General features: G+C 44.1%; 1 protein-coding gene across 1 annotated transcript in view; it reads left to right on the forward strand.

The window, feature by feature from the left end:
* Positions 1-8,754, forward strand: part of LOC135054794 (zinc finger protein 436-like) — a 42,635-nt gene extending 33,881 nt beyond the window's left edge. The window contains exons 5-7 of the mRNA XM_063958130.1: positions 3,926-4,114; positions 5,240-5,363; positions 7,182-8,754. Of these exons, the coding sequence (XP_063814200.1) occupies positions 3,926-4,114; positions 5,240-5,363; positions 7,182-8,164 (1,296 nt within the window). The 3' untranslated portion in view covers positions 8,165-8,754. The remainder of the gene's footprint in view (positions 1-3,925; positions 4,115-5,239; positions 5,364-7,181) is intronic.
* Positions 8,755-11,500: the final 2,746 nt, after the last annotated feature.

Genomic DNA, 11,500 nt, shown 5'->3' on the forward strand with positions numbered 1-11,500 from the left:
AGAATGGGGCAGCTTTACCATCTGAGAAAATAAAGCCTCATCCACAACTACCACAAAAGACTTCAAGCTGTCATTGATGTTAAAGGAGGCAATACACGGTATTAAGAACTGGGGTATGTAAACTTTTGATCATGGTCATTTGGGTAGTTTCTGTTGTCATTATGATTTTAAAAAGAGTAAACACAGTTGTTTTGACAATAAATGGCTTCACCCAACCACTAACCATGAGTGAAAGAAAAGTTTGTGAGTTCTCATTCATATTCTCTGACAAATGGCCAGAAATCACAAATTCTGCTAGGTTATGTAAACTTTCATGAGCACAACTGTAATTCCATACCTGGATGATCTCCTGATAAAAGCGAGTTCCAGGGAGCTTCTATTGCTCCATATAGATCGCACTATCCAACTTCTGTTTCACCACGGGTGGATCCCCAATCTGCAGAAGTCCCACCTGGAACCGTCTCGGAGACTCCTGTTTCTGGGAATGCTACTGGATACTGTAGTACAGAGAGTGTTCCTAACAGTGAAAAATACAAGAACACTCCAGGAAATGGTTTGCTTGGCACTCAGACTTGCTTGAGTCTCCATTCATCTTTGCATAAGATTATTGGGAAAGATGGTGGCCTCCTATGAGGCGATACAGTATGGCAGGTTCCATGCCATGCCCTTCCAATTGGACATCCTGAACAAGTGTTCCGGTTCCCCTCTTTAGATGCACCGGATGATCCAGCTGTCACCCCAGGCCAGGATTTCAGTCCTGTGGTTGCTACAGTCTTCCAACCTCCTGGAAGGCCAAAGCTTCGGGATTCATGATTGGATCCTCCTCACGATGGATGCGAGTCTAAGAGGATAGGGAGCTGTCACCCAAGGAGCGCAGTTCCAGGGCAGGTGGTCTTCACAATAGGCCTTCCGATCAACATTCTGGAACTTCGGCCTATCCATAATGCTCTGCTTCAGGCGTCTCATTTACTATTGGATCGTGCAATCCAGGGGCAGTCAGACAACGCCACGGCGATGGCGTACATCAATCGACAAGGAAGGACAAAAAGCAGGGACTGCATGCGAGAGGTGTCAAGAATACTCCTCTGGGCAGAAAGAAATACAAGAGCGCTGTCCGCAATCTTCATTCCGGGAGTGGACAACTGGTAAGTGGACATCCTTAGTCGCCACGACCTCCACCCGGGGCAGTGGGGACTACACCCTCAAGTGTTTCAACTGATCGACAGGTGGGGATGCCCACAGATCGGCTTGATGGGCTCTCGTCTCAACAAGAAGCTTCCCTGCTATTGCTCACAAACCAGGGACCCTCAGGCGAGCGCAGTGGATGTGCTGACCTCGCCTTGGCCTTACCAGCTGGTCTACCTGTTTCCTCCGATTCCCCTGATCCCAAGGGTGCTCAAATGGATCAGACATCAGAGTAGAAGCAATCTTGATTGACCTGTATTGGTCCCGAAGAGCGTGGTACACGGCTCTCCTGGACTTGTCCGTAGAGGACACTTGGCCTCTACTACTAAGAAGGGATCTTCTTCAGCAGGGACCGTTTGTCTACCCGGACTTACGGCTGCTTCGTTTGATGACATGGAAGTTGAGCGGAGCATCCTAGCTCACAAAGGGCTCTCTAAAAAGGTAATTGCCACTGGTGCAAGCCAGAAAACCTGTGACGTCAAAACACTATTATCATATCTGGCGGAGATATGTCTTGTGGTGCGAGGAACGCAAATATCCCTCTGCAGAATTCCACTTGGGAAGGTTCCTCTGTTTTCTGCAGGTTGGAGTGGATAAAGGCTTGCGTCTGGGATCCATTAAGGTCCAGATTTCAGCTCTTTCCATCTTCTTTCAGAAGAAGTGGCTCTCTTGCTGGAAGTTCAGAATTCTTCCAAGGGGTGCTTCACATACAACCTCTTTTGTGCCGCCAACGGCACCTTGGGATCTGGATGTAATGTTACACACTCCACAGTCCTCCTGGTTTGAAACTTTGACGACGGTAGAAGATAAGTACCTCACGTGGAAATCGATGATGTTAATGGCCCTGGCTTCTGCTAGGCATGTCTCAGAATTGGGTGCCTTGTCGTGCAAAAGTCCGTACTTGGTCTTTTACAGGAACAGAGCGGAGCTCAGAATTAGACCGCAGTTCCTGCCGAAGGTGGTCTCCGCGTTTCACTTGAATCCACCTATTGTGATTCCGTCCAGTTCGGACACTTCTGCTCTTCCGGAGGCATTGGATGCTGTACGAGCCTTGAAAATCTATGTCAAGAGGACGGCTCGGATCAGAAAGACGGATTCCTTGTTCGTGCTATATGATGCGTGGAAAAAGGGTTGCCCTGCTTCAAAGCAGTCCATTGCTTGTTGGATTAGGCTTACTATCCAACAAGCCTATGCGTCGGCAGCCTTACCGGTTAAACAGTCTCTGAAGGGCCACTCTACTAGATTGGTGGGTTCTTCCTGGGTGGCTGCTCATGAAGTCTCGGCCCTGCAACTGTGCCGAGCTGCTACCTGGTTGGGAATGAACACCTTTGTGAAGTTCTACAAGTTTGATACCCTGGCCAAAGGGGATACCCAGTTTGGGCAAGCAGTGCTGCAGCTGTCTTCGCACATTCCCGCACGTACTGGAAGCTTTGGGACGTCCCCATCTTATTAAGTCTGTCCTCAATATCCCTTATGGATGCTAGAGAAATAAGATTTTAAATACCTACCGGTAAATCCTTTTCTCGTAGTCCATAAGTGATATTGGGTGCTCGTGTCTGTGTGGTGACTTTCTGCAGGTTCTCTGTTACGTGTTCCTGTTCAGCTGTTGCTGTTAATGTTGCCAGACTTTGCTGGCTCAGTTATATATTGGAGTGCTGGTGTTTAAATCTCACCACACCTGTTGTTTATGTTCCTTCTCTCAAGTATGTCTTTCTCCTTCGGGCACTGTTTTACCTATAACTGAGCTATAGGAGGAGGCATAGAGGGCAGGAGCCAGCACACCCAGTGGAAGAAATTTAAAGTGCACTGGCTCCTTTGGACCCATCTATACCCCATCGTACTAATTCTGTCCACAATATCCCTTATGGACTTCGAGAAAAGGATTTACCGGTAGGTATTTAAAGTCCTATTTTGAGCACTGACCATTGTATTCACAAGGAAGCAGTTATTTCCTGTTAGGATGTGTATGGATTGTCTTCTGATGTCTTGCAATAGGATAGATTGGACATGCTGAGGTGATTGGATGGTTGGGGAATGTTCTACTGATGACTTCTGATAGTATGAGTAAGGAATGTTCTTCAGATATCTTGTGATAAGTTGGAAATTTTGCAGTGACTGGGTGATTATGGAATGCTCTTCTGTTGGGTTGGACATGTTGCAGTAATTGGATGGCTGGGAAATGTTCTTCTGATGTCTTGTAATAGGATGTGCTGGACATCCTGAGGTGGCTGTGGAATGTTCTTCTGATGACTTGTCTTGTGATAGAATTGATTGGGGAATGTTCTGATGTCTTGTAGTGATAGCATACATCCAACAAGTTCTTCTGTTGGATATAATGTTCATGAATGAGCAGGAATATGTCTGTGGAACAAAGCTGACTCTAACAGCTAAAGTAATGTACCAGGTTCTATTCTTATTATATTTTAGCAAGGAAAGCACTCACCAGACTTGTAAATATTGCAGAACCAGTTTATCAAAAACCTCACATCAGCGGCAAATGCAGGGTCACGACAGGTTCTATTCTTATATATATTGTCCCCGCTTATGTTTTAGAGGTGCGCATGTGTATCCATGGTGCTGCTCATCATCCTTACTGAATTTAGATAGAAATTTTGATGTCACAGAAATTTTTTATAACATATGTATTAAAAAAAAAAATGTAAATACACCCATAAGCATTATGAGAATGCTTTGTCATCTTCATATAAAGAAATATCTGTATTCCTTTCATCATACACAGACTTATTCTACAGAAAATAATGCTGGTGAGCAGTCAAAATGCTCAAGCCACACCTGTGTACCAGGGGGATTAAACGGGAACGAGAGCCCCATCACGGTGCCTCCACCTCACTCCCTGATACATGAGCAACACAGTAACCAGAAGATCCTGGAACTCACCAACAAGATCATTCAGCTGCTGACTGGAGAGGTGAGTGCTGGGAATGGGACATTGGGGCAGATGTATTAAAATGGAGACGGAATAAGGAAGTGATAAACCAGTAATATGCGCAAGGTGATAAAGGCATCAGCCAATCAGATCCTAAATGTTAATTTACACATTGGAGCTGATTGGCTGGTGCCTTTATCACCTTGCACATATCGCTGGTTTATCGCTTCCTTATGCCGTCTCCATGTTAATACATCTGCCCCATTATACGGTAACACCAGGGACTGTGGGGCAGATGTATTAAGCCTGGAGAAGGGATAAAGAAGTGATAAACCAGTGATAAGCGCAAGGTGATAACGCACCAGCCAGTCATTACGGATTTGAAAAATGACAGGTAGAGCTGACTGGCTGATGCGTTATCACTTTGCACCTATCACTGCTTTATCCCTTCTCCAGTCTAAATACATCTGCCTGTGTCTGGGAACTAGGGCGTAGCTACCATAGGTACAGGGAGTGCAGCTGCTATGGGGCCCAAAGCTGAGAGAAACTCACCTTTCCTGTCACAGTTACATGTGTTATATACACCATTGGGTGATGCATAGGGACCCGTTACAAACTTTTGCCTTGGGGCCTGCAGTATATCTAGGTTTGCCCCTGGACCTGCTCATTGTAATGAGGGCAATATCATGTTATATAATATGAACTGGGGCACTGTAATGTGTCACAGTATGAACTGGGGACACTGGACGTCATAATGTGAACTTTGGGCACTGTAATGTGGCATAATATGAAGCGGAGGAACTATAGTGTGGCATACAATGAACTGGGGGCACTGTAATGTGGAATAATGTGATCTGAGGACCCTGTATGTCATAACGTGAATTGGGGATTCTGTGCTGTGTAATGCATACTGGCAGCCCTACAATGTGACATAATATGAACAAGGGCACTGCCATGGGGCATAACATTATCTAAGGCACAACTATGATTCAGAAATTAAACTAGGGCACTACTATGGGGTATAACATAAATAACTGCTGCAGAGAGGTCTCTCTACAAGATTTAGGACAGGGCCCCTTCAAAATGTTGCTTTAGGGCCCACAAAATGCTGGCTACACCCCTGTCTGGGAGGCATCTGTGTGATAACATTATCATTGTGTGTGTCAGGTTCCTATAAGGTGTCAGGATGTCACTGTCTATTTCTCCATGGAGGAGTGGGAGTATATAGAAGGGCACAAGGATCTGTATGAGGACTTGATTAAGAAGAATTGCAGGACCCCCACGCCATCAGGTATGAAGTATAAGAAATATGAAACTGCTGGATACTTTTTTTTTCTGCATGATGCATAAAGGTGTATTATTGTTTTCAAGGTACATTTGTGTTCCCACACACCGTTTCTGTAGGCGTGCCAAATCGCCCTGACTTTGCGACTTAGCCGCGCCAAGCACCTATTTTTCCTCAACATTTGCATCTTATTCACACCTCAAAAACTACAAGAAGCAACAAAACTACATTGCTGGCGTCATTGACCACTAGGGTTTGCTGTACTTCTGTAGGTGTCTACATCTCAAATCTGTTCAGAAAATGTTGCGATATGAGCAGCTGCGACTGTTCCGCCATGTTCCCTTATGCTAATTCTGTGACTTTTTACGTATGTTATACCAGTTCCTCTTAGACAAAAGTAGTGACCTAGCGTCTCTGTTACACGGTGAGCGGCTTGTGCAGCATGTGGCTACGATGCAACTAAGATGCAATATTTAGGGAAAAGTATCTAGCCGTGTCGCAACATCTAAGCTGTGCCAAGCATCTTGCACATATGGCAAAAAGATAATACAGATGGAGCCACGCTCATTGAGTGTGGCTGCATCGCAGGCGGGGGCGAGCGGTGTGCCTAAGCACAAATGGAGCCACGATTAGCGTGGCTCCATCTGTAGGTATATGAGGACACGTCTGTATGTAGGAACACACTCTGTATGGTAGTTGTGATATTACTATCGTCTAAAGGGGAAAATGCAGGTGACACTCTAAACACTTAGAACACTGGTAATCAAAACAATTGGAATAAACTCTGCAATTTAATGTAGAATAAAATTGCGGTTCCTAGTGTAATTTTTGGCCAAAAATATGGGCCCACATACCACGGCCAGGTGACCTCATCGGGTGGGTCCCTAACATTCCGAAGGTTCAAGTACAGAACACAGGACCTCCAGGGCCAGCACAACCCAACTGCCCTATCATTATTGTAACACTTGTTGCAGGCATTCCCAACCTCAGTGCTCAAGGCACACTAACAGTCCTGGTTTTAGTGATATCCAGGCTTGAGCACAGGTGACTTAATTAGTACCTCAGTTATTTAGATTTAATCATCTGTACTGAAGCCTGGATATCATGAAAACCTTGACTGTTAGTGTGCCTTGAGGAGGACTGAGGTTGGTAATGCCTGACTTAATGTAACAGTTTTTGACACAAAAACTACTTTTTGTTAGTTACACTTTTTAACACGATAATTGCTACTTCTCACTTACAGTATGTAACACTTTTAGCACCTAAGCTGCTACATCTTATTAATGCAACACTTTTGAACACTTAAATTGCTACTTACTAGTATGATGCTTACGGCAGTTTGGGCTGTGCTGGCCCGGGTGGTCCCCTGTTCTGGACTTGAACCTTAGGAATGTTAGGGACCCACCTGGCTATGGTTGGTGGGCACATATTTTTGGCCAAAAATGAGCTAAGAACCTCAATTTTACTCTATGTTAAATTGCAGAGTTATTATAATCGTTCTGAACACCAGTGTTCTTAGTGCCTGGGGTGCAACTGCATTTTCCCCTTTTTCATTGTGGCACTATAACTCTCAGCATAGTAATACCTTTTATTATGTTTAGAATCATGGTGTGCATTCCAGCCTCCCCCCCCCCCCACACACACATTTATTTATATAACAGTATTAGTATTATATTTTTATCTTTATAAAGGTCCTTTATTCAGCCAAACCTTTGTCTGACTAAATAAAACACGCTTGGCTTTGACACTGTACCTAAGCGTTTGGAGAACTGGGGATAACGTATCTTTACACAGATCTAACCACAATAATTTTCTTTCCATCAGATTTACCTAACAATGTAGCAGCGAAATTTCCCACTACACGAAGAAGATCCCCCGCGGGCACCGGACCATTCATTTGCTCAGATTGTGGAAAGTGTTTCAAAGATAACGCAAAGCTTCGTAAACACCAAACAATCCACAGAGAAGATAAACAGCTTTCATGCCCCAGCTGTGGGAAATGTTTCCTTTATAATGCACAACTTGTCACACACCAGCTAAGTCACACAGAGGAGAGGCCCTTCACTTGCTCCGAATGTGGGAAATGTTTCAAACATACAAGAAACCTCATTAAACACCAGATGATTCACGTGGAAGAGAAGCCATATAAGTGCTCTGTATGTGAGAAGCGGTTTGCCAGTCTACAAGCACGTCTCCGACACCAGAAGATTCACACAGCAGAGACGTCATACTCTTGCTCTGAATGTGGGAAATGCTTCAGCACCAATGCCCATCTTATTAGACACCAGAGAACCCACACCGGAGAGAGACCGTACCCGTGCGCTGAATGTGGGAAACAGTTTGTCAATAAATCCCATCTTGTCAGACACCATAAAACCCATGTAGAGGAGAAACCGTATTCATGCAGTGAATGTGGGAAAGGCTTTATCAGCAATTGGAACCTAGCAATACATCAGAAAACCCACAGGGGGGAGAGGAACTATCAGTGCACGGAATGCGAAAAAGGCTTTTTCACTAAAGAAAGTCTTGTTGGTCATCAGAGATCTCACACTGGAGAAAAACCCTTTTGTTGCGTAGAATGTGGAAAAAGTTTTAATAATAAATCCTACCTCGCTGCGCATATGAGACTTCACAGAGGGACGGTTTTTACTTGCCCAGAATGTGAGAAAACCTTCCTCCAAAAATCAGATCTTAGCACGCATATGAGACATCACACGGGAGAGAAGCCCTATTCTTGCTCAGAGTGCGGGGATTATTTTATCAGCAAATCACTTCTTGCTAAACACGTGAAGATCCATGTAGAGTAGATAGATGCACCGGGTAGGGGAAATGTTTTGTTTTTAAAATTGAGGTTGTTCAACAGCAGAAATTCCACAACAGCTACAACCCATTTTTCGAAGCTGAGTGTGGGGAATATTTTAGCCACGATTCATCCCTGCTCCAGCAGCAGATCAATAAGTAACCTATCCCTGCTTCTTTTATGGATCTTTCTCCACCCATAATATTTGCTCAGTAGAGAAAATAATTAGCGCACTGACTGTATGTATTTTTGTGTAAGGAAAGATTGAGTCTTCTCCTGGACAATCCCTCAGGTAGAATTATTTTCAACAGTATATATTTTGCAGAACTGGCTCTCCCATTAGACATGGAGTACTGTAACCCAGTTTTAGCTGTGGTGGGGTGTGTGGTGGGATGGGTTATTTTGTTTTTAAAAACTGTTCGTGGACAAACCAGTTTCTGGGGTGAAGGGGGGTGTCTGCTACCAATTTGGTTTTCCAATTTTAACTTTATTTTATTGTGCTTGGAATTTGGGCATTTAACATTTTAAATATTGGTTTATTTCCACCACAGATGCTTTTGTTTATTTTGGTTCAACAATAAAAAAAGAATAATTGTATTGTTCAGATCACTGTCTGTGAGTGTCCCGTTCGGACCCCAGTCTTCATGTATCTATGTGAGTGGCTTGGCCCCACCACTCTGTTGATAAAATAGCAATATACAACATCTCTAAAAAGTCACACAGGTTTGTGACTATGAACACTGTGTTATGTGTTAGAAAATTCCAATACAAAAATGACAAAGTAGCAATCAGAGATTTTTTTTTCTATAAATAGCAAATTAAGTACTTTTGAAGTTTACATTGTCGAAGTCAAAAATATTACATAGAGAAAACATACAGATTCCACACATTATGAGTCGCTAAGCTTGCAAATACGCGCAGCGCGCACCGCAATATATGGTAACATACGCATTTACATAGACATGTCACAAAGATAGATTCGACACATATTTCTCACAGCACATAAATTGAACATACCAAGCGCCACACATCATAAGGTTTTAAATTATATTATGGAGTAACGTCATGTATGTGTATTATTGGAGCGGAGCAAGATGGATATGTCGTGCTTGGTGTCAAAGTAATCAAATTAATGAGTGTGTTAATTTGGTGCCTGTGGCTAGATTGTAGCACATTGCAATGAGTAGTTATGATTGAATGTAGGAATATAAAGCCACAATTCTGAAGAGAACAATGAACATTCCATTTAAAGCATGTGATGGACAGGAAACCAGTCGACCAGCAACCTTGAACAAAAGCCCAAACACTGACCAGTGACTCATCATGAATGAGAAAGTTCTCTCCCCTAGACTAATAACAAGAGATCTGTGCACGCCCCCAAGAGACTCAGTGTATAGGTGATCACACACAGAGCCGGCTGCCCTTTTTGTCCCAGATGATGGTGGAGATGCTGTCTGACCAGTGGCTGCATGATTTTACTGAGAGAGAGAGAGAGAGAGAGAGTGATATGGAGCGTAGTGAGCATTTGAGCAAAATATGGTAATTGTATTGCTGGCCGTGTCTGTATTTGAATTAGTTTGTAATAACTGCTTACTATGTAAATTGTAACCATGTAAAATATAAATATATATACTGTACATTGTGATATATTGAATACATATCCTTTTAATAACAAATATATACATTAATGAGCTTTGGAACTCAGATAATGTGTGGGTGTATTGTTTTCTCTTATGGAATGCAGTGTTTTTGCGATGTATAGCGCACATTCATAGCACATGGTAATAAGATGCGCAGGTGTCCACAGTATATAATAGAGCTGCCATTTTAAATATTTGTTAGAAAATAATTTGAATGCACAGATGGGGCTGCGTCCGCGATATCATGTTCTTGATGATGCACTGTACAGGTGCCGCTGTGGTTGACCAGCTAACGATGGACGCATCGCGACATGCTGACGAATCACATCCGTGTGTTCTTTTGTGTTACCAGTAAGGTGCTGATAAGTTCACATAAGTCATATTGTGTTTGATTCAGATTGGATTGTTTATCTGTTAAGTAGATTTAAAGTACATTTAAAAGTTGGTGCATAGCCATAATATAGCTGTGTTAGCATGCTGAGAAATTTTGTATATTTTTAAATTCAGGCCTAAAGTAAGTTTTGGTGCCTGTATAGAGTGTGATTTCTTTGTGACAAAGGAGGCACATGGTCTGTCCTTCATTTTGGCCTAGCCGCATGGCCTATCCACCATCTTGTGCAAGCCTCATGGATGTGGAAGGGGGGGGAGCAGTGGCCATTTTAGGAAGGTCACTTTCTAAATAGCTGTCTTTCAGTCTGGTCAGAACAAATCGGTTTCCTTTGTCACAAAGTTTCCACATATCTACAAATCCAGCACCATTTATAAGTTACCAATGCATTTTTCTCATACGTCCTAGAGGATGCTGGGGATGCTTCAAGAACCATGGGGTATAGACGGGATCCGCAGGAGACATGGGCACTTTAAGACTTTAAATGGGTGTGAACTGGCTCCTCCCTCTATGCCCCTCCTCCAGACTCCAGTTAGATTATGTGCCCAGTGAGACTGGATGCACACTGAGGAGCTCTCCAGAGTTTCTCAGAAAAATAATTATGTTAGGTTTATTATTTTCAGGGAGACCTGCTGGCAACAGGCTCCCCGCATCGTGGGACTGAACGGGAGAGAAGCAGTCCTACTTCTGTGAGTTTAAAGGCTCTGCTTCTTAGGCTACTGGACACCATTTGCTCCAGGGGGTCTGATCGCTAGGTACGTCTAGATGCTCGTTCCCGGAGCCGCGCCGTCGCACCCCCCCCCCCCTTGCAGAGCCAGAAGTCAGAAGAAGGGAGAGTAGAAGAAGAACAGAAGACTTCAGTGACGGCAGAAGACTTCAGGGACTTTGAGGTACCGCGCAGCGGTCGCGCTGCGCGCCATGCTCCCACACACACACATCGGCACTACAGGGCGCAGGAGGGGCGCCCTGGGCAGCATGAACCTCCATTATAAGACTGGCAAAAGTGGTTTACAGTGCCTGGGCACTAAAACCGGAACCCCGCCAGTATAAAGATTTAAAAAATAGCGGGACTGAAGAGCGCCGTTGAGGGGGCATGGCTTAGCCCTCACAGCTCTAACCAGCGCCATTTTCTCTGCACAGAGCTGCAGAGATGCTGGTCCTGACCTCCTACACTGCTCACTGCTGTACAAGTGACAGGGTGCAAAACAGGGGAGGGGGACAGTCATTTTGGTGCTGTTTGATTTATATTAAAAGTGCTAACAGGGCTGAGGCATTATTTAATCGTTTCAGTACCGGGATAGGCACTGGGTTGTGA

Source organism: Pseudophryne corroboree, chromosome 3 (genome assembly GCF_028390025.1).
Source record: "Pseudophryne corroboree isolate aPseCor3 chromosome 3, aPseCor3.hap2, whole genome shotgun sequence".
Taxonomy (NCBI): Eukaryota; Metazoa; Chordata; class Amphibia; order Anura; family Myobatrachidae; genus Pseudophryne; species Pseudophryne corroboree.